The following is a 20,458-nucleotide window of genomic DNA, read 5'->3' as shown; positions in this document are numbered from 1 at the left end:
TGCACCCAATGTCGGTTACAGGAGGCATACCATGCTCACGAACAACCGGTAGACCTGGACCCAAATCATTTGAACTGATTGGCGTTGACCATCCAGTGATTAAAAGGCCAACAAAACCCAGCCTCAACCGCAGGCGGGATGGGAGTTCCTAGGATCCTACTCCAAGGACCCTGGCGCCCCTCGCGCTAACTCTTCTATTCTTTTTTCATTTTCACCGAAAATACTTTTTTTTTTCTTCATTGTTTCGCGCCATGTTTTCTTGCGTGCGCTCGATGCTTGTATCATTTGTTGTATTTTGTTATACTGATGGTGTGGACTTTTGTTTACTTGATTTGCCTTCTTCCAGCAATTGCGGAAGACAGAAAGAACATCAAAAAAAAAGAAAGAAAGAAAAAAAGGTTGATTTTGGTTTCATTCAAATGTGTACAGCGACAGCACCAGACACCAGCACTCAGACAGGACGGAATGGAAGGAAATCATTTCGGGTTATATTTGTGATTATTTACATGTTATTAGACTTTGGCATTTTGTTTATAGTTTGTGCTTCTTGTGTGAATATTCTTTTTCCTTTTATTGTGTGTGCACCCCGACAGCCAGTGGATCTGGTTTGTCTGGTCTTCGGATTCTTGTATCTTTTTCCTTTTCTTGTGCTTATTTACTTACCTGCCTAACCTGCATTAGGTACCACTTTCGGTTGTTTATATCATTGACTGAATATATATATCTTGCAAAAAACCCCGTTCTATTTTCATATCGTAAGATGTCATACTATGATGCTATGCTAGTTGTCTACGAACGCTTCATAAACCAAAGCCCCATCCCGTGTCTATCCACCAACAACACCCTCAAATCCAACTACCAAGTATAATAAATCTACTTGTAACGCTAAGCCCCAACCTCATCCGCAAAATCCGCATTTAAGAATCTCACAAACGCATCCCCCAGCTCCTCATCCTTCAACCCACCACCTCCTTTCCCAGCCGCATGCGGCGCCCCAATATACGCCCTGTTTAGCGTGATCCACTGCCTCCGTAGCCTCTGCAACCGTGGGAGCGTAAGCACACCCCCCGCAGCGGCAAGGTCATCTGTTGCACTTCCTAGAACGATATGGGCCGGGATGAAAATAGGCGTTGAGGACTCCGGGACAGGAATGCGGATACCCTCTTCCTGGCGGTCCGGGGCGTCATCGGGTTGTTTATGCTGGCGCTGTTGCTGCTGCTGCTGGTTGGACGCCGCGAGGGCGGCTTTTGCAGAGGGGTTCGAGAGCGTAAAGGTGCGGATTGCTTGCACGATTGCGGATGTGCGTTTTTCCATGTTGTAAAGGGCTGAGGAGTCGGATGCTGCGGGGAGGACGGTTGCCTGGTGCGGTTTTATTGCGACGCGGGGGCGCGATGAGAGGGTGCCTCGGCCTCCTCCTCCACCTCCTGCTGTGGTGGGGGCTGCGCCTGGGGTTCTTGTTGTTGTTGTGCTTGCGGCTGAGGAGAGGGATGTTGAGTTGAGGGCGGCTGTGAGAGGGGATATTGTGGGTTCTTCTTGTCCTTCCTGGGGAATGGTTGAGGGGTGTGGGATGCCTGTTAGGGCAGTCCAGATTCCGGCGATGGGGGCCTCGGTGTCGGACCAGGGGACTGTGAAGAGGGGTTTATCCCAGCGGCTGTTCATGGAGGGTTCTTCGTAGCGGAAGATGAGGTTGTTGAGAAGATCGGGTGGGTAGGGGTCGCTGGCCTCGCCGGCTTCGTTGTTGTTCGAGGTCGAGGTTGAGATTGAGGATGAGATTTCTGGGGAGGAGGATTCCGGGGGTGAGTTCTGGTTCTCGCCCTTGTTGTTGCCGGAGGTATTCTTTCTCTCTATCCGGGCCTCGTTATTCGCAACGCACTGGTCAACCGGCGTGCCAACATGAACCTAGCAACCAAGTTAGCATTTACACTCATTCCACCAAGTGGGAAGGAAAACATACAACACAACTGGTCGTCCCCAACGCCTTCGCCTCACACCAAAGCTGATACCGATATCCCTTGATATAGTTCATGCCGTCCAGAATCACAAAGCTGTCTTTGCCCAGCATGCGCTTAGCCCGGGTATACGCGATCCCGCGCGCCTCCTTCTCCGTGCGCGCCGTATCGTACACTGTCCGCGGGTGGTTGACATTATCGTGCGTCGAGACAACGTGGATCTTGTACTTGGACTTTGGAGGCGTGTCGGAGGAGAAGAGCTGGGTTTGGGTTTCCTCCAGCGCCGCGGCGAGTTGGTTTGCGCGGTAGGTAAGCCCCGAGCAGGGGTAGCCGGTTAGGATGATGAGCTAGACAAGCCATTAGGGTTTGTTGACGGGATGGAATAGAATCGTGGGATTGAGACTTACTGGCATGGCTGCGAGGTGCTTGCAGATTGAGTGAGGGGTCTGGAATAATTTTGCTGGTCATTTTCTGCGCGGGGATGGCGGGGCGCCTTCTTGGTGTTGACCGCCTTTGCTTATCGCCTTTCGCTGCTCAGGACCAAACTATGGAAATATTTCATTTACAGGTTTTATTGATAAGTTGAAGTTTCTGTACAGGTGATACTGTGGTACGATCGTCTAGTTGTGGCGGTTTCGCGGCGTAAAACCGGACCAACAATATAATAATGTTGAAGTCTAACCAATGCTTTTAACTGCAAATCTGCAAATCTATATGGTATCATGTCTATCGTAGTTGATCATCAGCCCATCGGAGCTCGTAACCAAACACTGTCCTCCGCAGTCTCTCATCCTAGGCACTGTTAGCAATATCCCGACACCAAAATGAAGTTAACATACCCCAGGATCATTCTCAAACAAAGTCTTTTCCGTCAACTTTTCAAACACCTTCGTCACGGTAAACCCACCCTTCTCCGCAAGCGGAAAGAACCGCTCCGTCTGGGGTAATAGCCACGGCTCATACGGTGTGAAAATTACCAAAGCAACCGCATCTTTTTCCTTCTTCATCGTCTCCTGCATCGTCTTGACCAGGTTCCCGTGCTCGCGATGGCTATACACGACATCCGCCATAATCAGCACATCAAACCCCTTCGCGCTCTCCTTCTCAGGCAAGTAAGCCAACAGCGGCGACACATCACTCCCCCACTTGTAGCCCGTGACGTGCAGCTCAGAAGGCGGGTCGGTGGGTATCAGCGACGCGGAGGACTCGGCGTTGTGGCGCATGTTATCGACGAGATCAAGGTCCGGGTAATCGGTCATGACGGTGGTGCGGGCGCCCTTGATTGCGCTGACGATGCTGGGCACGCCCGCTGCGGCGCCGATTTCGAGGACTGTCTTGCCGGTAATGAGGGTCGAGGCGTTACTCTCGATATACTCTGAGCTTATGCGGCCGGCGTTCCAAAGCATGTTTCCCTCCATAGAGGTGTTAGTGTGCAAACCAAGAGGTCTTTTGTAAAAGGTGAGGTAGCTACATATAGAGGGTGGCTGCCGACCAGGCGCACGCGAACGACCTGGCCGGAGAGCATCTGGTGATCTGCGTAGGTAGGCTCCTTCTCGGGGGGATAGAAGCCCTCGGGGTCCTGGAACATGTCCCCAGTGTCGAATTCGTCCGCCATTTTGCTTGAATTACTGGATATATCAGGACGATCGGACTTGAAATTCACAATCGCAAAAGTTGAAATAATTCGCGGCGGGGTAGAAGATCCCTTCCTCATTGGGACAGTGGCAGATCGACGGTCCGCAGTCACATGACACAGCCCCAGATCGCTCTATAGATATCTACAAATATCTATTGTGTTGATCCAGAGATCAATGATATACTGTAGTATTAATACCGTTAATTTGAAGAAATGTTGTAGTTTTAACTAGGATCGACCGAGACCGCTGTAAACAAGGCTAAACATACGCCATAAGTGAACCCAAATTGCATGATAGACGAATACTATGCATTGATTTAAGAATTGACGTATTTGCTAATATATTCTAAGCTTGGGTAATAAACTAGAACAGCCCGATGACCTGAGCGAGATGGGTATTGACCTAGTCTTTTGGCATACGTTGACGCCGACGCATAGCCCGCGCTCTGAGGATTTCCCAGTTATGCCTGTGGAGCGGATCAGTGTGCATCTGAACCCCTCTGGGTCCTTTGATAAGAACCCCGCGCTGGATTGTTCTACCGGAGAATAGAGGGTTTAATGTGTCGAGATTGGTTGAGACGACGTCGACGGTGTGCTGCGTTGGGAAGTTGTAAATCACTTTCTAAGGCTTATTATATTCGACGTAGATGGGGATGCAGCCAAACAATGCCAGTACTTTATTGTCTGTACATAATAAGGATAAATACTACCTGTGCTGCGCGTAAAACCACATTGACCCATAAGTGCAAATCAAGCAGGTCCAGCTATTTTAAACTGTTGGGCAAATTGGCAATGAAAAGCAAATGTTGTGTGCATTTCACCCAAAAGTCTTCTCCGGAAATGGTGTCAAAAACGGGGAAAGAGTGTCACCCATTGGGGCTGTGGCGCAATTGGTAGCGCGTGGTACGTTCCACTTTGAACACTTCAAGCAAGAATTCGCTTCTAACAATTAAACAGAGACTCCAGATCTCAAGGTTGCCCGATCGAGACGGACCAGCCTCATTCTTTTTTTTTTATTTATTTGTTTATTTTTTTTTAATGTAGTTTTTATAAACCATGTACTCACTCCATCTATTACAACGTACAAGACTACAACCCTGCTCCAACTTCATATACCCACCCAGCGCATCCTCAATAACATGTGCCGCCTCCACCAAAACCGCCTCATGTAGTCTCTTCGCCACAATCTACAATCCCACCGACATCCCCTTCGCGTCCTCAGCAGATTACTCCATCGCAATCCGCCCCCCCTTTAAACCCGTCAACAGGAAACACAATCGCCGGATACTGCAACAAGTTCCACATAGCCGTACACCCCCGATACGGCACCCTGGAGTCCAGCCTCGGCACCGTGCCCGGCGTAACAAGCGCAATTAGGCCATCAATCGCAGCCTCATGCGCGACGCGATATGCATGCCGCTCGGCTTTGTGCGCCTGCGCCGTGTGAGGTCTTATACGGGCCATGTTTTCTTTGCATTGCCAGGAGGTGAAGCCGTGCAGAAGAGCGAGATGTCGCGGAGGGTGCGCATGAAGGTTCCTAGGGTTTCTGGGATGGAATCATTACCTGAGGATGGGACAGGAGGGCCCTCGCCGCTGATTCGGCCGATGCTGGGGTAGAAGCCGTAGATCTGACATGGGTATTAACCTTCCTAGACTGGGGAAACCACATGGGCAGGGTGTTTTTGGGTAACCCACTCCAGTTAAACCAGCAGGCGCGCAGATAGATACCACAAATATCACTCCCAATGCCCAGCGACGTCCCATGCGTCGCCATCAGCGCTGCCTCGCTGCCTCGCCGCCAGTGCTACCAGACGAGTAGTATCAACGGTTAGCATTTCCCATCTCCAATCCATTTCTACCGGTACTGATATAGGGAAGTGTACTACTTTTAACCTACGCATCCGCTCCCTCAACAACCTCCTCTTCCAAGCAATCATGATCCAACCCCCATCCTCCTCGCATGGATCCTCGACAACAAACAGATGCCCTCCCGCAAAGCCCGCGGCGCCACAAGGACAGCAAGTCTAGCCCTAATAACCTTCAGTTCGGCAAGCGGGCTCCTCCCGTAGGTAATCACAACAACGTAAGTCATCCAGCAACACCGCCGCCGGCAGTGGACTGGACAGACTCGGTCTTCGGACCGGGGATAGTGCTGTATCTGCTCTTCGGGGACATCTACAGTTGGTGCTTTATGCAGTTGGGGTGGTGAGTTTGGTTTGGGTTATGGTTGGGGATGCGCGGCAGACGAACTATTTCGTGGAGGAGGGGGTTACCGTGCCGGTTGAGGATGAGGGGAGAAGAAGGAGCAGCAGTGACTACACCAGACAGTGTTAATGGCATGCAGAAGCTTATTGCTTCATGTGCAGGGTGAGCGGCAGATTGACGGAACATGTGGAGCGGCCGGTCGAATGGGCTCCGGCCTGGGACTGGACCGGTTTGCATCTTGATCACGTCTATTCTGATCCTCGTTCCTCACCTGTTCCCTTCCTCTGTGAACGAAACATCTTGACTATCGAGGCAGGGTTGGAGAGACAGAGGTCGACCGCGCATTAGACAGTGCATTGCTGTGATCTTCAAGTCTGCTCTTGTTGCCCTCGACTTGCCAGTCGTCATGACTTGTCACTGCCGTCACTGCCGCGGCACCAGAGCCCCACGTGGATCCGATCGCAGACTCAATTCCTCATCGGGCGTGGATCCTCTCTCTTTCGTCTTTCTCTCTTTCTTCTCTCCCTTCGTCCTTCTCTTCTCCTCGCCATCCCCGACCGGACGCCCTCGTCTGAGTTCTCCCTCTCCAACCTCTCTCTCCGCATCTCCACGCCTCCTCCACACCTCCAGTCCAGTCGTGTCCCTCCACCTGAGGCCATCCTTACCTATCTCTGTCACCACCTCACTTCTCACCCTTTGTATCCTCTCCTCATCACCCTCTCCCTTGGGGTCCCTTAACCACCATGAACAACCCACCAGCAGCCCTCGGCCTCTCCCATTCAAACACCCAGCGCTCAACCTCAACCACCCTCAGCACCCCCGCCGCAGCCCAACTGCAGTCCCAGAGCCAGCCGCAACCGCCCACCAGCCAACAAAACCAACCCCAACCCAGCGATGCCGCGCAACAACCACAGTCGCAATCACAAGCCTATCCACACCAAATAACCGGCAACGGCGGCCCAACCGCAACAGCGCCGTTCCTGAAAGACTTCAGTCTCGTCGCTGAAGCCGCGAAACGGGCGCAGGTGGCCATTGTGACAAGGGATCTCGAGGGCGTTTCGTTATAGACTACGCTATACACCACCACTATACTACATTACACTACAGTACAGTTTGTCTTCCACTTCAAAGATGGGGGCTGCACTCAGAAAGAGGGGTCCGGTACTGGCATAGCGTGAGGAAGCCTACACCGTCATGAATGTGCGGGGTTACATCTGGCAATGTTGGCCTCAGGGATACCCCTCCACGTCCAGCAATCGGCCCACTCCAATCAAAGCGTCGATCTTCTATTCAGTGAGGAGTTGGGGGGTTCATTTTTATCTTTATTTATTCTTTTTATCGATTGTTGGTTGTTATGGATAGAAGCGTTTCTGGTTACATTATACCTACAGTCATTTCCTCGATATTATTCTGCGTCGGCGTTGTCTCGGACGAGCAGGGCGAAGCAAATCTTCTGGCACTTTCTTTATTCTACTTGTTACTTATTACGCGGCGGCCAGGAAAACAGAAGAGGCACCGCTATAGAACATACTCAGCTGACATTATCTACTTCATACTCATATTTGTCTTGGTCAATCAAACCTCAAACCACAAAATTTTCTCACAAGGTAGATAAGATCAAAGTTGTATCGATAAGTTCAAAGGAAGAAAAAAAAAAAAAAAAAAGATGAGGCTGGTCCGTCTCGATCGGGCAACCTTGAGATCTGGAGTCTCTGTAAGGATTTATTAGTGGGGGTTCTTGTTTGATTTATTGCAACATTTCTGTTGCGAGAAGTGGAACGTACCACGCGCTACCAATTGCGCCACAGCCCCAACTGTGGAAATTTCGGCCGATTTTTGGTACTGTCTTCCAGGACAGGCTTTCAGCAAGTAAATGAATATGTTGCAGAACGGCAAACAGTCCCAGTGCTTAAGTTGCTTTGTAGGATCTATGAGAGTAGGCTGTCACCTTGGCCATGGAAAAGGAATGTGTGTTTCTCTGTCTTGGCATATGTCGTGACTGGACGATGTGCTGGTAGGTAATCGTTCCTTCCGACTTATAGTTCGGACTACAGAGAATAGGTATGAGAAGTAGCAGTTTTCCGGATATGAACTCTTGTCGCGCTCAGTTGTCCAGGCTACACTTTTCTTTGCTGCATGGAGATCTCAGCCCTGTCAAGTCAGTACTACCTACGGTGTAGTGCCCGCTGTCGCTGCGCTTGCCCAGCTGGGAACTGATTGTTCCTTGACCTAACCATGCATATTTTTACCCCATTTGCACTGTGAGCAAAGCAACTGATTTGCGCTTAGACGCCCGGCCAGCATCCAATGTGGACATGTCTTTGGGGCAATCACGCGATGACGACCGCGATGACGATGGCGATGACAACTGACAAGGCTGGAGGCGCGGGGCGCAGGCGTTGCCGACATCCGGGGCGGAACTGGGGATCACTGCATGGCAGACGACGCGCTGCCCGCTGGGCTGAGCATGCTCTTGGCGAGTCCTCGGGGGCCTGACCTGAGGCAGTCAGCAGCAGCCCGGACTCGGTTGACTCGTTGACTCGGTTGACTTATTGACTCGAGATCGTAAAGTTGAGGGAGAGAACCACGGTTCAGGCCAGGGGCCGTGTTGTCTCGCAGTCGAACCAGTCCCGCCAGAACGCTACTGCCTAGTTGCGTGCAGAGAGTTAACCGCATGAGGAGAAAAGTCAACCATGTGTTCCTGTCTCTGCCCTACGGATGGAGCAGCCCGTGACGAAGCAGCAAAAGCAGGAAATCCCCCCGCCGGCGTCTCTTGCAGCAAATCAGCGCCCGTGCTGAGCAGGCATCAGCCAGCCCTGTCGCTCCAGGGACGCCCGGCCAACAATCTCCTTAACGTCTTTTCTCTCTTCTTCTCTTCTTCTTTTGTCTTCGTTTGTGAACCGTGGTCGACTGCTGTGAAGGACGAGCTGGGTTCCTTTTGCACTATTGTGAGCTTGTTGCTGTGAACCTCCACCTGCGCTTCTATTTTAACCGAGAAAGTTCGGCCGTAATAAGCAGCGCTCAACGCCCGCTGCTATACCTTCATTCGCCGTCGTTGCGAATTTTCATAGTCTGGCATCTAAAGTTCCCTGTCCTGCAATTGTCGAGTGAGAATAGATGTACTCCTACCACCACCCTCCTCCCCCGCCTCCGGGGAGTTGGCCTCAGCAATGGGCGCAACCTCCTCCACCGCAGCAATACAGGTCAGCAACCCACTCAAAATCGCGTTCTACATCGCGGTCAAAGTCGGATCCAAAGGAGTCGAAGAAGAATGTTGCTAAGTGGTTGAATAGTCAGTATCCTCCGGGACATTACCCTCCACCAAACAACTACCCTCCTCCCGGGGGTTATCCTCCTGGGGGCTATCCTCCTCCGGGGGGTTATGCTCCCCCTCCGCCTCACCACTCTCCGGCCCCGTCGTACGGCACACCGCCACTCCCTCAGCGGCCGCACTCGGGCCAAAACCATTCAAGGAATTACTCAAGTAGGCCCGCTGACCCATTGCGTGCTGAAAAGCACAGGCGTCGGCTAACCAAGACAGACCCGTCATGGAGCCCCAGCCCGAGCCCCAATGTCCCGCCCCGTCCGCCCATGGGCGCCCAGCATTTCGGACGCGGCGCGCCATCTAACTACCAATTCCAGTACTCGGCCTGTACCGGTCGTCGGAAGGCTCTGCTGATTGGGATCAACTACTTTGGGCAGCCGAACCAGCTGCAGGGGTGTATCAATGATGTGACGAACGTGTCGTCGTTCTTGCACGAGCGGAAGGGCTATCGCAGAGAGGACATGGTGATTCTGACCGACGACCAGAAGAACCCGAAGAGTGTGCCAACGAAGTCGAATATTATCCGTGCCATGCAATGGCTGGTGCATGAAGCGCAGCCGAACGACTCGCTTTTTATTCATTTCTCAGGTATGTCAACTTGCTTCCGATGATTGTAGACAGTAGACATTGACAATCTATCTAGGACACGGTGGACGGACGCCTGACCTCGACGGTGACGAAGAAGATGGTAAGAACTCTGCCAGTTGATCAAAGGAGATTATGCTGACGGACTACCCAGGTTTTGACGACGTGATCTATCCCGTGGATTACCGGACAGCCGGACACATTGTCGACGACGAAATGCACGACATCATGTTAGTACCATCCATCCCATCCACCCCATCCCCATTCACCAACTAACTTCAACAGGGTCCGTCCTCTCCAACCCGGTGCGCGCTTAACAGCCGTCTTCGACTCCTGCCACTCCGGCACCGCACTCGACCTTCCATACATCTACTCAACCCAGGGGATCCTGAAAGAGCCCAACCTCGCCAAAGAAGCCGCCTCGGACCTCTTCTCGGCCTTCACCTCCTACAGCCGCGGCGACCTTGGCGGCGTCGCCCAAACAGCCATCGGCTTCTTCAAGAAAGCCGCCCTTGGCGACTCGGCACGAGAGCGCACCGTCCGCACGAAGACCTCGCCCGCAGACGTGGTCATGTTCTCGGGCTCAAAGGACACACAGACTTCGTACGTACCAAACCTGTCACTTTTTACCCCATTCATATTCCCCCCCTTAATCGCCCTCAAGCTAACGAACTAAATACAGAGCCGATACCTTCCAAGACGGCGAAGCGCGTGGGGCGCTCAGCTGGGCGTTCATCAAGGTGCTGCAGCGGTACCCGAATCTCAGCTACGTGCAGCTGCTGAATCTGATTCGGGCGGAGCTGGACGGGAAGTACACGCAGAAGCCGCAGCTGAGCTGCAGTCATCCGCTAGATACCGATTTGTTATTTGTTATGTGATGTGAGATGAGATGATCCGAAGTGTGGATGGAAGATGGATGATGGATGATAGATGGAAGGATTATACGATGATGATGATGATGATGATGATGATGACGACGACGACGAAGACGATAGAGGACGCGCCAGACGCGTCAACTCAGTCAGAGACTTACTTTCTTATTCTTAGTATGTTGAGTCGACGCCCGGGCAGTCTCGACCGGCGCCGCATACCAGCAACGCACGCACGCACGCACATACGTACTTTTGTCTAGTCGGTCGGGACTCGACTCGACTCGCAGTTACGAACATTCTCGAATATTGCGTGGCCGACCGTTGAGAAAAGGGCGACTCGGAATTAACCAGGTGGACAGATTTGTGTAGATAAGATAACATTATGGCGCGATCCATGCAAGACGAAAATCATCAGCGGCCGATTGGATTTGCATTCTGCAGCTGAGGGTCGCGGCGAGCGAGGAGTTAGGTTAACGGTTTTCGTCCCCTTTATTGTTAGACTAGCATTCACTGTACGCTCTATGTACTTGCTACTTATACATATGCAAATGCCTTTTTTATTTTTATTTTTTTTTTTGTCAGGCAGTCTTACTATGCCCAAAATAAATTTATTCACTGGCAACGCTGTGATTGGACCACGATATCTTCTAGAAATAACACAAAGGCATACAGGCTGCAGCAAACCCATGGAACCGGACAGAACCAGAGCCAGAGATGCCACTGCCAGTTCTGCCAGCCTGCCAGACTCGGAAGTCAGATCACAATCAATCGGTGGCACTGGCAGCGATAATCATCCATTCACGCGTGGGTGAATGAATGACAAGAGCACAGCCATTCTCACCCAACCAAGGTCCCCTGAGTCCCATCCCAGTCCCACGTCTGTCGATCCAAAAAAGCGCACAAACATGTCTCACCTGGAGCGAATCATCTTTCCATCCTCGGCCGAACTGAGGTATTTCCATTTTCCAGTTTTTCAAATCGGACCGGTGAGAGGTAAGAGGTGAAGACTGAAGAATAGAATCTTTATCCTTCGGCTCATAATTCAGAAAACCATACGTCCGAATGAAGACAAGCTTCATGACGTCGATTGACTCGATTGTGCTCTGCTCCGAGATGACTGGGCGATCGGTCGATCTTCCTTTTTGCTGCTGCTCTGTTAGTCTTACTGTCTTCGGAAAGAGAGCTTGGTAGCCGATTCCCGAGTCCATAGCCGACAGTCCAAGGAAACTCAGGGTCGAGGTGGCATTCAGAGTGAACTGATCATGTGTTGTATGTTGTGGTACAGTTCAGCTGGGTAACTTCAGAATCTGGATGTTTGTTTGTTAAGAAGTACCGAGTAGGACAGCCAGCGCATCCATGTATGTCTGTCGCTAGACTCGCTCGTTCCTACTCGCTACACAGTACACACTGGATGCGGAGAGCGAACACAGGTTGGTTGCCTGGAAATCCTCCAGCTCCGACAGAGAGCAAGTTCCACTCGGTTCTCTCACTGCCACTGCCACTGGCACAGCCATTGCCACTCCATGTGCGGACGCCGGACGGTCACTGCGTCCGGCATGTACCCCGTACGAAGATCCTCATGGGAGCCTCCGTCCCAGCGAGTCTGCTCCGGATGCGGACTCGAGCACTTTTCCACGACGCCTTGGACCAATCGCATCAAAGAACCGGACACGCACAAACCTCTGGAGACTGGAGACTTGAGCTCCGGCAAGTAAGGTCATTAGGTCAGGCTTGGAGACTTGGAGACGGAGCAGCCCACAAGGAATGATGAGCGAGGAGAGGAAATGACGGGCGATGGCGCTACAGAGTGGGGGCGTTTGAGAATAAAATCATCAACCCCCCCCTAGCTGCATGCGGTTAGCGTGGTGGCCGTTCAGTCCTCACTCTTGGGAACGCCACCGTTCTTTTTTTATCCGACAGGGGCAGGATGGCCAGAGTATGCGACTGCCGGCGCCTGAAGGACATCCCGGCGGCCCTGATTTCAAACTGTAGGTGTACTCAGTACTCACCCAGGCTGCGAGGACGTACGGGGTAATGGGCTGGGACTGTTTGGTGCGAACACGAGCTGGTCTGCGATTATTTGCCAGATGGCCCGCTGGTTCCGCTCTGGTTCCACGCTGCTGCTCGGTATGGGAACGATGTTTATAGCATTCCGGCGTGCTCGCATGATTGGACGAGCCGCGTCATGCTTCGACGGACGGATCACTGGCTCTGTGTCGGATCGTGAGACACGGCCGTCTCGTTAATCTGAAGCAGGATCTGCCCCATGTTGCATTCTCTTTCTCGGGGCTGGATACCGACAATGCAGCTGCAGGACAGCAGGAGTGACTTGGTGAACAATGCTCCTCCATAGTTACATTCCTTGTCACTTGTCAGTAATCAGGAATGCCAGTGGCAGTCAGCCAGTTACGGCCAGTAACCGAAGTGCAGGGCGAACCAGAGATGCTGGTGCTCACTGCTCCGCCAGTCAGACTGGAGACTGGAAACTGGAGACTCGATTGAATCGCACGTCTCCGGCAGTTCCACACCCTTCGCTCCCCTTGGTCCTGTTTTCCTTTTGCTTTCCCTCCTGCTATAATTATTTTGTATCCCCCGATCCGTCTCTCTCCATTCATCGGTCGGTGCTGTGCGTTGACCTCCCTCCACCTCACGACACTCCAACTCCAACTCCCACTCCATCTACAGCATACACCTGTCAGTGTCAGTATTCGGTCGTGAAGAAATACAAAGATGCTCCCGTCATCCTCGTCCAACTCGTCCCAGTCCTCCTTCGACAGCCCCATCAGCCAGTTCCCTCCCCAGCAACATGCCTGGTACCCGACCATCGTGCCCAGGCGCAGAGAGGTCCCCAAGTATCCTCGCTTCTACTCAACGCCTCTGAACCAAGACCACCCAGACAGCACGCCGCTGCAGATCTACGGCCTCGAGGAGCGCGAGCCCTCGATCGCTGAGCGTCCCCGCCGCTTCGTCCGCTTCTCGCGCGCCCTCGACGACATCAAGGAAGACTTTTCCTCGCCCATGCCCAACCCACGCAACACCGCCGAGGCCATCCGCGCCCGCCGCCAGTCGACCTTCTCGTCCTTCTTCTTCGACAACAACTCGAACCCGACCCTGGGCGTGAGCCGGACCTCGACGTCGGCGTCGGCTTCGGCGTTCAACTCTAGCGCCAGTTCCGAGAGGTCGTTCCCGCCGCCGCCGCCAATCCCGGCCGACGATGAGCCCTCGAACAAGCCGCTGCGGAGGCTGAGTCGCCGTCTTTCCTCGCTCAGCTTCTCCCAGCGCAGGAACAGATACCGAGGCGGGAATGCCAGCATTTCCCAGCCAAACCTGATCGGATCCAGCAATCTCTGAACTTGGCCTGGCCTCAGCCCTCAAGGACAAGAGCCTCCTGGACATGCAGGGGTGCTGACTCCCCTTGCATGATCTTGGACTTGATCTTGGATTTTGGATACCTTCACTCGCGCCGAAACTGACATGTCTCCTGCAAACCACTCGGAACCAGTCCACAACCACCACCAACCAACCACCCATCCTCTAATCAGCCACTTAATATCCGCGATCCTCCGTTCCTGCGCTCCTTTAATCGCCATTCCGACTCATCAAAAGCACCCGCTGCACTGCAGCGCCACTTCTCTCGTCTTTGATCTGTGCTCCAGCCTTTTCGCTCTTCTGCTTCTTCCTTTTTTTTTTTTTTGGTCATCTTTATTCGCGACAGCATCTTCGGCGTTGGATACTCTTTCCTACTATTTCCCTCCTTATTTACCAAGTACTCGCGGGGTATCGATATATGGATTGTCTGCCTCTATTACCATCTATTTCGCTCTTCTTGTTATCATTAGCAGCATAATGACTGATCTGAACCTGTACATATCCCCCGATTCGCTCGGGCGGGGTTTTGTGTATACAGCCAGCCGGCTTTGGTGTATTTAATCAATACGTTGATATCGACTGAATTTTTCATTGAGTGAAGATTAAGCGAGATTCCGTAGCCTGTATGACTAGTACATTCCCAACCCTGGAGGAGACGAGGAGACAAGGAGACGAGAGGGGACGAGGGGCAAAATGCGAAACTGCATCGCATCAAGGGATAGACTCGTCCAAACTGAGATCTCCGACCGTTGGGACCCCATAATAACCCCATAATAATCGGGCCCTTGGATGGCGTCATACATACGCTGCGGCATAGATCATCCCCATAAATAAATAAAATGCAACCAAAGATTAGTTACCAACCCCTTCCCCTGATTCAGCTGGTGCCCAACAAGGTGCGAAAGCCGAAAAAAATTTCCACCCATTGGGGCTGTGGCGCAATTGGTAGCGCGTGGTACGTTCCACTAAACTCACAAAGGAATTATGGAATCCTTGTTCTAACAAAGAATTACAGAGACTCCAGATCTCAAGGTTGCCCGATCGAGACGGACCAGCCTCATTCTTTTTCTTCTTCTTTTTCTTTTCTTTTTTCCTTTCCCGATCTTCTTTCACTTGTCTGTTTTCTTGCTTTCTTTTTTGCTTATTTTATCATGGATATTCGCATTCAGTAGCGATAAAGCTGAGAAGAAAGTTACCATGGCTTTGATGAACCAGCTGACTTGTTCTTTACTACCTCGCCAACAGACTACGTCCAACTCATCCAGTCGGCACAGCCCTTGATCTCTAATGTATGCTTTAGGGCAAGGTTCCCCTTGTCCCGCCACCCCCAGATCTCATTCCGGATTCCCCGCATGGATGTCTCGAGTAAAGTATTCCAACCCTCCCCCGCAAACGGCCATCCCCAGGTTCCTCCACGTGAGGCAGGTACCTTTCGCTACGTCACCTGCGGGTCATCCATATAGTTGCAACATTCCACATCCGTCTAGCCATATCAAAGATGAGAGCTTTATTCACTGTCCTGTTCAAAGCGCTGCTTCAGGTTATTCACCCGCGATGGGGTAATCTGGTATACGTCAGGCAGCTCCGTCTCGGCCCATGGACGCCCGGCCATCAGCTTGACTAGGCCTGGTGCGGCGGTGAATATACGTGCCATTCCACTAGAAGCACTTTGTTAGATTGGGGTATATGGTGGGCGGTTAGGTTTCGGGTGTACTTACTGTCCGTTGTGCCCAGCACAAACCCATTGACCCGGTAGCCCAGGTAGTTCTCCTATCCAGGGTGCATTGTCGAGGCTCTATACCAGTTAGCAATACAATCCACCAGATTATCCAGGATGATATAGTAGGTAGGAAAGGAAGTACCCTGCCAATAATCCCACTCCACCCATCAACCCTAAACTCCGCCTTCCAGCCTGCAATTTCTCCCTCTGCGAACTCCCGCACTGCCTCCGTCACAGGCCCAAATGTCTCTATCCCATCGTCAACCCCCCGTTCCGGATATCCGGGTTCATTAATCCACCGCTCAAACGCAGCTTGGCCGGGATTACTCCCGCCAAAGAGCACAGAACCTTCCGTGGACCCTTCGTTCGTGCTGCGCTGGTTGATACTAAACAACCCTCCCTCCGGCAATAGCACGCCGTAGGAATTAGTTAGACCGGTTGGGTTGGATTCATCGAACTCGACCGGCGGTTTTATCATATTACACATATGCGGCGAGGGGTATATAAGCCCGCGGAGAGACGGCTCTAAGGCGGAACTATATGCGTTTGTAGCATGGATGACCTGGCTGCAGTGGATGGCGCCGCGGGCGGTTTGAACTTCCCATTTCCAGGACTTTGCATTTGCATTTGACTTTAGGTCTGCATCGGAAGTTTGACCGGCTTGGGCGACTTGGGCGACTTGGGCGACTTGGGCGACGTTGGTTGCTTTGGTGCGTGTTTGCAGGTTTACGCCTTTCGATAGGTTCTCGCGCATTATGTGCGCTGTTAGTTTCCAGGGGTACAGGGTTGATGCGGACCAGGCGTAGCAGGCTAGTGCGGATTTGATGTGCGATATCTATTACTCTATCAATGGCATCTTATGTAGAGAGAGAGAGATTTCTACCTTTCGTGCTTCCACGGGATCATGCGTGACTTTGATATGGTCAACCTTCCCACCGGAAGCCTTGAACCGTTCAAAGTTCGTCTTTGCTGCGTCGGCGACTTCGCGCGTTACGGGGACGTCGAGCGTATCGCCGACCCAAAGGTCACAGTCGACGTTGTGATGCTTTACATATTCAACAAGTGCAGTCCATGTCGCCTGTTCGTTTTCGAGAATCTAAACAAACAAACAATATTAGTCTCGACATAAAGATTGGTTTGAGTTGTCAATCACCTTAAGAGCCTGCTTTGTCCCAAACGCCGCTTCGTACGCACTGAACCCGCGCCATTGATCAGGCTTGCAGTGTCCAGCGTTCCGGCCTGTGGCGCCGGAGCAGAATTCTCGTGCTTCGAGGACGACGATGCTCTTGCCAGGAAAAGTTTCGAGGCAGTGGTTGGCGATTAGTGTTCCCGATAACTGTGGCTGTTAGTTACTTATCATAATCGAGGAATTGGTGGTGGGGGTACGCCAGAGCCGATGATAACTATGTCTGCTGATGAAGGTAACTCTGTTGTCGTGCGGTGATTTAGAAGAGGATAGCCTTGGACGCCCTGCAGCCAGTAGGACAGTGAATAGGGGCCTTCTTTTGGGAAGCCGTAGCGAGGCTTTTGCGACATGGTTGTTACGGAGTTTGAAAAGAGAAGGGAGTTGTGAAGTTGGGACTTTATCACTTTTATAAATTGGAGAATCATTAGTATGGACCCCACCTGCACCGGAGCACGCCATGAATTCCATAATTCCACTTTGTTTCTATTGGTCCTTCGTATACTTCCGGACATGGTCGCAAGGTGCCGTTGCTGAAGATATTTTGGCAAATGCTTGAACGATAACAATTATATATTGTTGCACTCTTCACTCAACGACTTCTCACTGCGCTATTTGACTTCATTCCCTAGCTATATGACTGCTACGAAAGCACCGCTATGGAAGAGACGCAGATGAAAACACTATGGATGTTCCTTTCCACTTCCCCAAAACCATCACGCCACCTTACAAGCAACCCACCATACCACCACCAAGTGATTGGTGAATCTTCTAGGTTTTATGTGCCTGACACACTATATAGAGCACTCCAGGCTTTTCTAAGGTTATAAAGTTAGGAAGAGCCAATTAAATTGCAGAACCAAAACAGACCACCTGTCAGGTACACGGAGCACCGAACCGAAATGCATTCAACACGGTCTTATCTTCCCTCTCGTGCAGTGAAGGGCGTACAAAAGTCCTGAGACATCTCTGGTAATTACCTTTAGCGTCTTCACCCGACATGGTAAGGGTGTGGTGAGCGGACTGGGCAGCGGTATTGTAGTATGCAGGGAGCATATTGAAACGAATGATTCTTATTGAGTTTCACGGAGAACAATCCGTTGACAGCAACAATAGAGATATGGTTTTCGTGGCCAATTCAAGGTTTCGCTTCATCATCAGCCCAGCAGAGTCCATATTCTCAACATATAACAACCCCCCCCCCCCAAGTCCCCAATCTCATTTCTACCTCTCCATACGTAGCTTCCACTCCAAGTACTCATTATTGTTTTTCATTTTCGTACACTTTATTCAAAATGACCCTTCAACCCAACCCTCTCTCTATTATGCCCTTCATCCCCGCCGAAGTGTCGTCTGCTTCCGGCAGGGGTTTCGACCAAAGTACACCGTTTGTTCGATCCCGAAGATCGGAAGGCTCTTCGAGCGATGAGCCGCCAGTTCCCTCGCAAGACGGGTTTACCGAAGTCGATCTCAGGGCCGGAGGTCCTCAACTATGCGAATCCCCCTGCCAGACCATCCGCCCCATCCCAAGAACCCACGAATACTATGAAGCGCTTGATGGCCATCGTGGATATCAGTTGATAACCCAGCTGATGACCATCTGCAACCAGGAACGGCTCGATTTCGCGGCGATGGACTTCTGTGGGCGACGCTCGGTTTACACTCCCGAAAGAACTCCTATTGTCACCTTATTGATCTATGCAAAGCGGTCTGTTGTCACGCAACGAGGGTGGGTGAACATCGCGAGGAAGTTGCAGAACCATCTGCGCGGACAAGGTCTGCCCGAGATATCTGTGGAAATTATGGACCGGCGCTTCGAGGAGGACCCTAAAGTCCATGGTTGCCACCCCAATGACGCCGTGGTCCCGATTTGGACGGATATCGTCAACGATATCATTGCGCGCGTCGACACCAAAGGTATCAACACCATTGGGTGTTTCCGCATCGGGAGAGACACAGACCGGTCACGCTGCCCACCGACGGTATTGCTGGGGATAGACCGGCAGGTGTTTAGGGACTGGAGGATCGTTCGGGAAACAGTAGTCAGTGCCCTGGATTCACGAGGTCTCATCAGTGTCGGGGTCCTCATAAGGAAGGATAAGAAACCCTTGAGAGCGAGCAACCTCGAAACCAACCCCGCCCTGCCCACCGATTACCGCCCCGACCCGCCCTTGGGATATAGCCTAAGCCCGCATAACATGAAGGACGCGCTTGGGACTCTCGGGGGTTGGGTTGAGCTCAAAAGCCCAAAAACGAAAGAATGGGTATCTTTCGCCGTAACCTGTGCACGTTGTTGTTTTCCCTCAAAAGACGGACTATCTGATGCAGATAAAGAAGGTAAGTGGCTAAAACATCCTGGGTATCATAAACTAACTTTTTCCTAGTGCTTTGGAAGTGGAAGCAAGAGTCCGCTTTGGTGATGCGAGCGCATCTCGTCTGCTCTCTATAGATACCCCATGCTATCGCGACATCAAGGCAGGGATTGACGTGAAGGAGTCGACGATGGATGATATCAAGATCGACGACGTCTACAAAAGAGCTGAAGAGGCCAAAGCGCAAGGGGAATTTGTTTTGCCCAGCGACGAAGCTAAATGGAAGTCGTTATCGCGGATGCTCGAGGCGTTGGACAACGACGGAAATACGATGAAGTCATTTGTTCGAAACGGCCAGCATGTTCTCGGAACTGTGTTTGCAGCTTCAGGAATTCGTGAAACCCGCTCGACCAACGATCCGAACAAGTTGTCTGTGCGCGACTGGGCTTTGGTACAACCAAAGAGTGGCCGTTCAGCCGGGGATAATGCTGTAAGTGATCGACCAATTCCGCCCATACGGCTTCAAGTGTTTAATGAAAATCTTAGATCCGGCCCCTGCAGAGTGAACTTCCCCATCTACACCATCTCGGTGAATTCGAAGCTGCACTCCCCCAAAAGGATCAGAAAGTGCACAAGATAGGCCGAGTATCAGGCTTCACCCGTGGTTGGTACAGCGCCCTACAATCGTGTGTTCTCGACAACGAAACAAGGGACGGCCATACGGTTGCGCGTCAAACCTGGGAGCATGTAGTCACAAGGCCTTCCGGGGCCTTTCTCGAACCTGGCGACTCGGGGTCGCTCCTTTTCAATACGGTCGGTGATGTCTTGGGGATCTTATTTGGCGCTTCAGAGAAGGGCGACATTGCCTACTTTACTGCCACCAACGACCTGCTGCAGGATATAAAGAGCGTTACGGGTGCGCTCGAAATCCGCATGAAGAAGCAGGCATAGCTACGAGAAGGGCAGAGTCAAGATTCACTGGCGCAACGGGAGCCGGAATATGCATATCTATCTAGCACTTTCTTTTCTGGTGGACTGGCAAGTCTCGCGGTTTTTATTTTTGATAGTTGTTCTCTAGCTTGAATGAACTTGTTTTACCCGTGCCAAGGTCCTTTGTATCCACGTTTAGCGCATGCATGCCGGCTATTTCGAATCTATGATAAACAGCTATAACCGTGCCCAAGCCGAGCCCTCCATCTTCACCACCACCACAATGGCATGTATTCAAAAATGACCGATAGTATCCGGTCACCATCCACGATGGAAAATCACCCAGAGTCGGATACTTGCGGTGCTCTCTAC

The 20,458-nt window shown here is 51.8% G+C and overlaps 11 protein-coding genes across 11 annotated transcripts; 6 read left to right on the top strand and 5 right to left on the bottom strand.

Annotated features, from left to right (window-relative positions):
* Positions 1 to 885: 885 nt before the first annotated feature.
* Positions 886 to 2,362, bottom strand: ASPSYDRAFT_29059 (putative RNA polymerase II Elongator complex associated protein Kti12; the record flags this gene model as incomplete). Its single annotated transcript, XM_040844591.1, has 3 exons — positions 886 to 1,899; positions 1,955 to 2,296; positions 2,357 to 2,362. 3 exons carry the CDS (start codon positions 2,360 to 2,362, stop codon positions 886 to 888), a joined length of 1,362 nt encoding a protein of 453 aa, XP_040704332.1.
* Positions 2,363 to 2,675: 313 nt separating this feature from the next.
* On the bottom strand, positions 2,676 to 3,564 carry efm7 (putative nicotinamide N-methyltransferase Nnt1; the record flags this gene model as incomplete). Its single annotated transcript, XM_040841808.1, is given in 3 exon segments — positions 2,676 to 2,741; positions 2,789 to 3,433; positions 3,451 to 3,564. 3 exon segments carry the CDS (start codon positions 3,562 to 3,564, stop codon positions 2,676 to 2,678), a joined length of 825 nt encoding a protein of 274 aa, XP_040704331.1.
* Positions 3,565 to 4,546: 982 nt separating this feature from the next.
* ASPSYDRAFT_42272 (uncharacterized protein) lies at positions 4,547 to 5,530 on the bottom strand. Its single transcript, XM_040846441.1, has 2 exons — positions 5,281 to 5,530; positions 4,547 to 5,213 (listed from the first exon to the last, which is right to left on the bottom strand). The coding sequence occupies exons 1-2, from the start codon at positions 5,347 to 5,349 to the stop codon at positions 5,037 to 5,039; spliced, it is 246 nt and encodes an 81-aa protein (XP_040704330.1). The 5' UTR covers positions 5,350 to 5,530; the 3' UTR covers positions 4,547 to 5,036.
* A 1,003-nt stretch (positions 5,531 to 6,533) lies between these two features.
* Positions 6,534 to 6,857, top strand: ASPSYDRAFT_87107 (uncharacterized protein; the record flags this gene model as incomplete). Its single annotated transcript, XM_040851781.1, has 1 exon — positions 6,534 to 6,857. The coding sequence occupies one exon, from the start codon at positions 6,534 to 6,536 to the stop codon at positions 6,855 to 6,857; it is 324 nt and encodes a 107-aa protein (XP_040704329.1).
* Positions 6,858 to 6,926: 69 nt separating this feature from the next.
* On the top strand, positions 6,927 to 7,456 carry ASPSYDRAFT_42269 (uncharacterized protein; the record flags this gene model as incomplete). Its single annotated transcript, XM_040846440.1, has 1 exon — positions 6,927 to 7,456. A coding segment is annotated over exon 1 (257 nt), but the record flags the coding sequence as incomplete, so codon positions are not given.
* Positions 7,457 to 8,385: 929 nt separating this feature from the next.
* Positions 8,386 to 9,200, top strand: ASPSYDRAFT_737866 (uncharacterized protein). The gene is made up of 3 exons (XM_040850736.1): positions 8,386 to 8,738; positions 8,806 to 8,909; positions 9,084 to 9,200. Exons 1-2 carry the CDS (start codon positions 8,484 to 8,486, stop codon positions 8,899 to 8,901), a joined length of 351 nt encoding a protein of 116 aa, XP_040704327.1. The 5' UTR covers positions 8,386 to 8,483; the 3' UTR covers positions 8,902 to 8,909; positions 9,084 to 9,200.
* On the top strand, positions 9,201 to 10,747 carry ASPSYDRAFT_737834 (caspase family protein). The gene is made up of 6 exons (XM_040850734.1): positions 9,201 to 9,274; positions 9,332 to 9,703; positions 9,759 to 9,803; positions 9,855 to 9,930; positions 9,986 to 10,303; positions 10,383 to 10,747. The coding sequence occupies exons 2-6, from the start codon at positions 9,382 to 9,384 to the stop codon at positions 10,576 to 10,578; spliced, it is 957 nt and encodes a 318-aa protein (XP_040704326.1). The 5' UTR covers positions 9,201 to 9,274; positions 9,332 to 9,381; the 3' UTR covers positions 10,579 to 10,747.
* Positions 10,748 to 11,336: 589 nt separating this feature from the next.
* Positions 11,337 to 12,086, bottom strand: ASPSYDRAFT_29055 (uncharacterized protein; the record flags this gene model as incomplete). The annotated part of the gene is made up of 3 exons (XM_040844590.1): positions 11,337 to 11,828; positions 11,906 to 11,958; positions 11,981 to 12,086. The coding sequence occupies 3 exons, from the start codon at positions 12,084 to 12,086 to the stop codon at positions 11,337 to 11,339; spliced, it is 651 nt and encodes a 216-aa protein (XP_040704325.1).
* Positions 12,087 to 13,302: 1,216 nt separating this feature from the next.
* On the top strand, positions 13,303 to 13,923 carry ASPSYDRAFT_56074 (uncharacterized protein; the record flags this gene model as incomplete). Its single annotated transcript, XM_040849146.1, has 1 exon — positions 13,303 to 13,923. The coding sequence occupies one exon, from the start codon at positions 13,303 to 13,305 to the stop codon at positions 13,921 to 13,923; it is 621 nt and encodes a 206-aa protein (XP_040704324.1).
* Positions 13,924 to 14,999: 1,076 nt separating this feature from the next.
* ASPSYDRAFT_197969 (NAD(P)/FAD-dependent oxidoreductase) lies at positions 15,000 to 17,197 on the bottom strand (the record flags this gene model as incomplete). Its single annotated transcript, XM_040843749.1, has 7 exons — positions 15,000 to 15,599; positions 15,660 to 15,736; positions 15,804 to 16,292; positions 16,350 to 16,496; positions 16,545 to 16,757; positions 16,815 to 16,997; positions 17,048 to 17,197. The coding sequence occupies 7 exons, from the start codon at positions 17,195 to 17,197 to the stop codon at positions 15,449 to 15,451; spliced, it is 1,410 nt and encodes a 469-aa protein (XP_040704323.1). The 3' UTR covers positions 15,000 to 15,448.
* A 954-nt stretch (positions 17,198 to 18,151) lies between these two features.
* ASPSYDRAFT_173220 (uncharacterized protein) lies at positions 18,152 to 20,259 on the top strand. Its single transcript, XM_040843438.1, has 3 exons — positions 18,152 to 19,185; positions 19,229 to 19,646; positions 19,703 to 20,259. The coding sequence occupies exons 1-3, from the start codon at positions 18,170 to 18,172 to the stop codon at positions 20,105 to 20,107; spliced, it is 1,839 nt and encodes a 612-aa protein (XP_040704322.1). The 5' UTR covers positions 18,152 to 18,169; the 3' UTR covers positions 20,108 to 20,259.
* Positions 20,260 to 20,458: the final 199 nt, after the last annotated feature.

Source organism: Aspergillus sydowii, assembly GCF_001890705.1.
Source record: "Aspergillus sydowii CBS 593.65 unplaced genomic scaffold ASPSYscaffold_3, whole genome shotgun sequence".
NCBI lineage: Eukaryota > Fungi > Ascomycota > Eurotiomycetes > Eurotiales > Aspergillaceae > Aspergillus > Aspergillus sydowii.
The sequence above is the reverse complement of the archived record's forward strand: the minus strand, read 5'-3'. Positions and strand labels throughout refer to the sequence as shown.

What these genes read in the sequence shown, in the direction of transcription:
- ASPSYDRAFT_42272 (XM_040846441.1), bottom strand. Translation starts at nt 5,349, where the DNA reads ATGGGACGTCGCTGGGCATTGGGAGTGATATTTGTGGTATCTATCTGC. An exon ending in CGCCTGCTGGTTTAACTGGA is followed by an intron (nt 5,214 to 5,280) that starts GTGGGTTACCCA and finishes TACCCATGTCAG; the next exon opens with ATCTACGGCTTCTACCCCAG.
- ASPSYDRAFT_737834 (XM_040850734.1), top strand. Translation starts at nt 9,382, where the DNA reads ATGGGCGCCCAGCATTTCGGACGCGGCGCGCCATCTAACTACCAATTC. An exon ending in CGACGGTGACGAAGAAGATG is followed by an intron (nt 9,804 to 9,854) that starts GTAAGAACTCTG and finishes CGGACTACCCAG; the next exon opens with GTTTTGACGACGTGATCTAT. An exon ending in TCAAAGGACACACAGACTTC is followed by an intron (nt 10,304 to 10,382) that starts GTACGTACCAAA and finishes AACTAAATACAG; the next exon opens with AGCCGATACCTTCCAAGACG.
- ASPSYDRAFT_737866 (XM_040850736.1), top strand. Translation starts at nt 8,484, where the DNA reads ATGTGTTCCTGTCTCTGCCCTACGGATGGAGCAGCCCGTGACGAAGCA. An exon ending in TGGGTTCCTTTTGCACTATT is followed by an intron (nt 8,739 to 8,805) that starts GTGAGCTTGTTG and finishes GGCCGTAATAAG; the next exon opens with CAGCGCTCAACGCCCGCTGC.
- ASPSYDRAFT_173220 (XM_040843438.1), top strand. Translation starts at nt 18,170, where the DNA reads ATGCCCTTCATCCCCGCCGAAGTGTCGTCTGCTTCCGGCAGGGGTTTC. An exon ending in GATGCAGATAAAGAAGGTAA is followed by an intron (nt 19,186 to 19,228) that starts GTGGCTAAAACA and finishes ACTTTTTCCTAG; the next exon opens with TGCTTTGGAAGTGGAAGCAA. An exon ending in GTTCAGCCGGGGATAATGCT is followed by an intron (nt 19,647 to 19,702) that starts GTAAGTGATCGA and finishes TGAAAATCTTAG; the next exon opens with ATCCGGCCCCTGCAGAGTGA.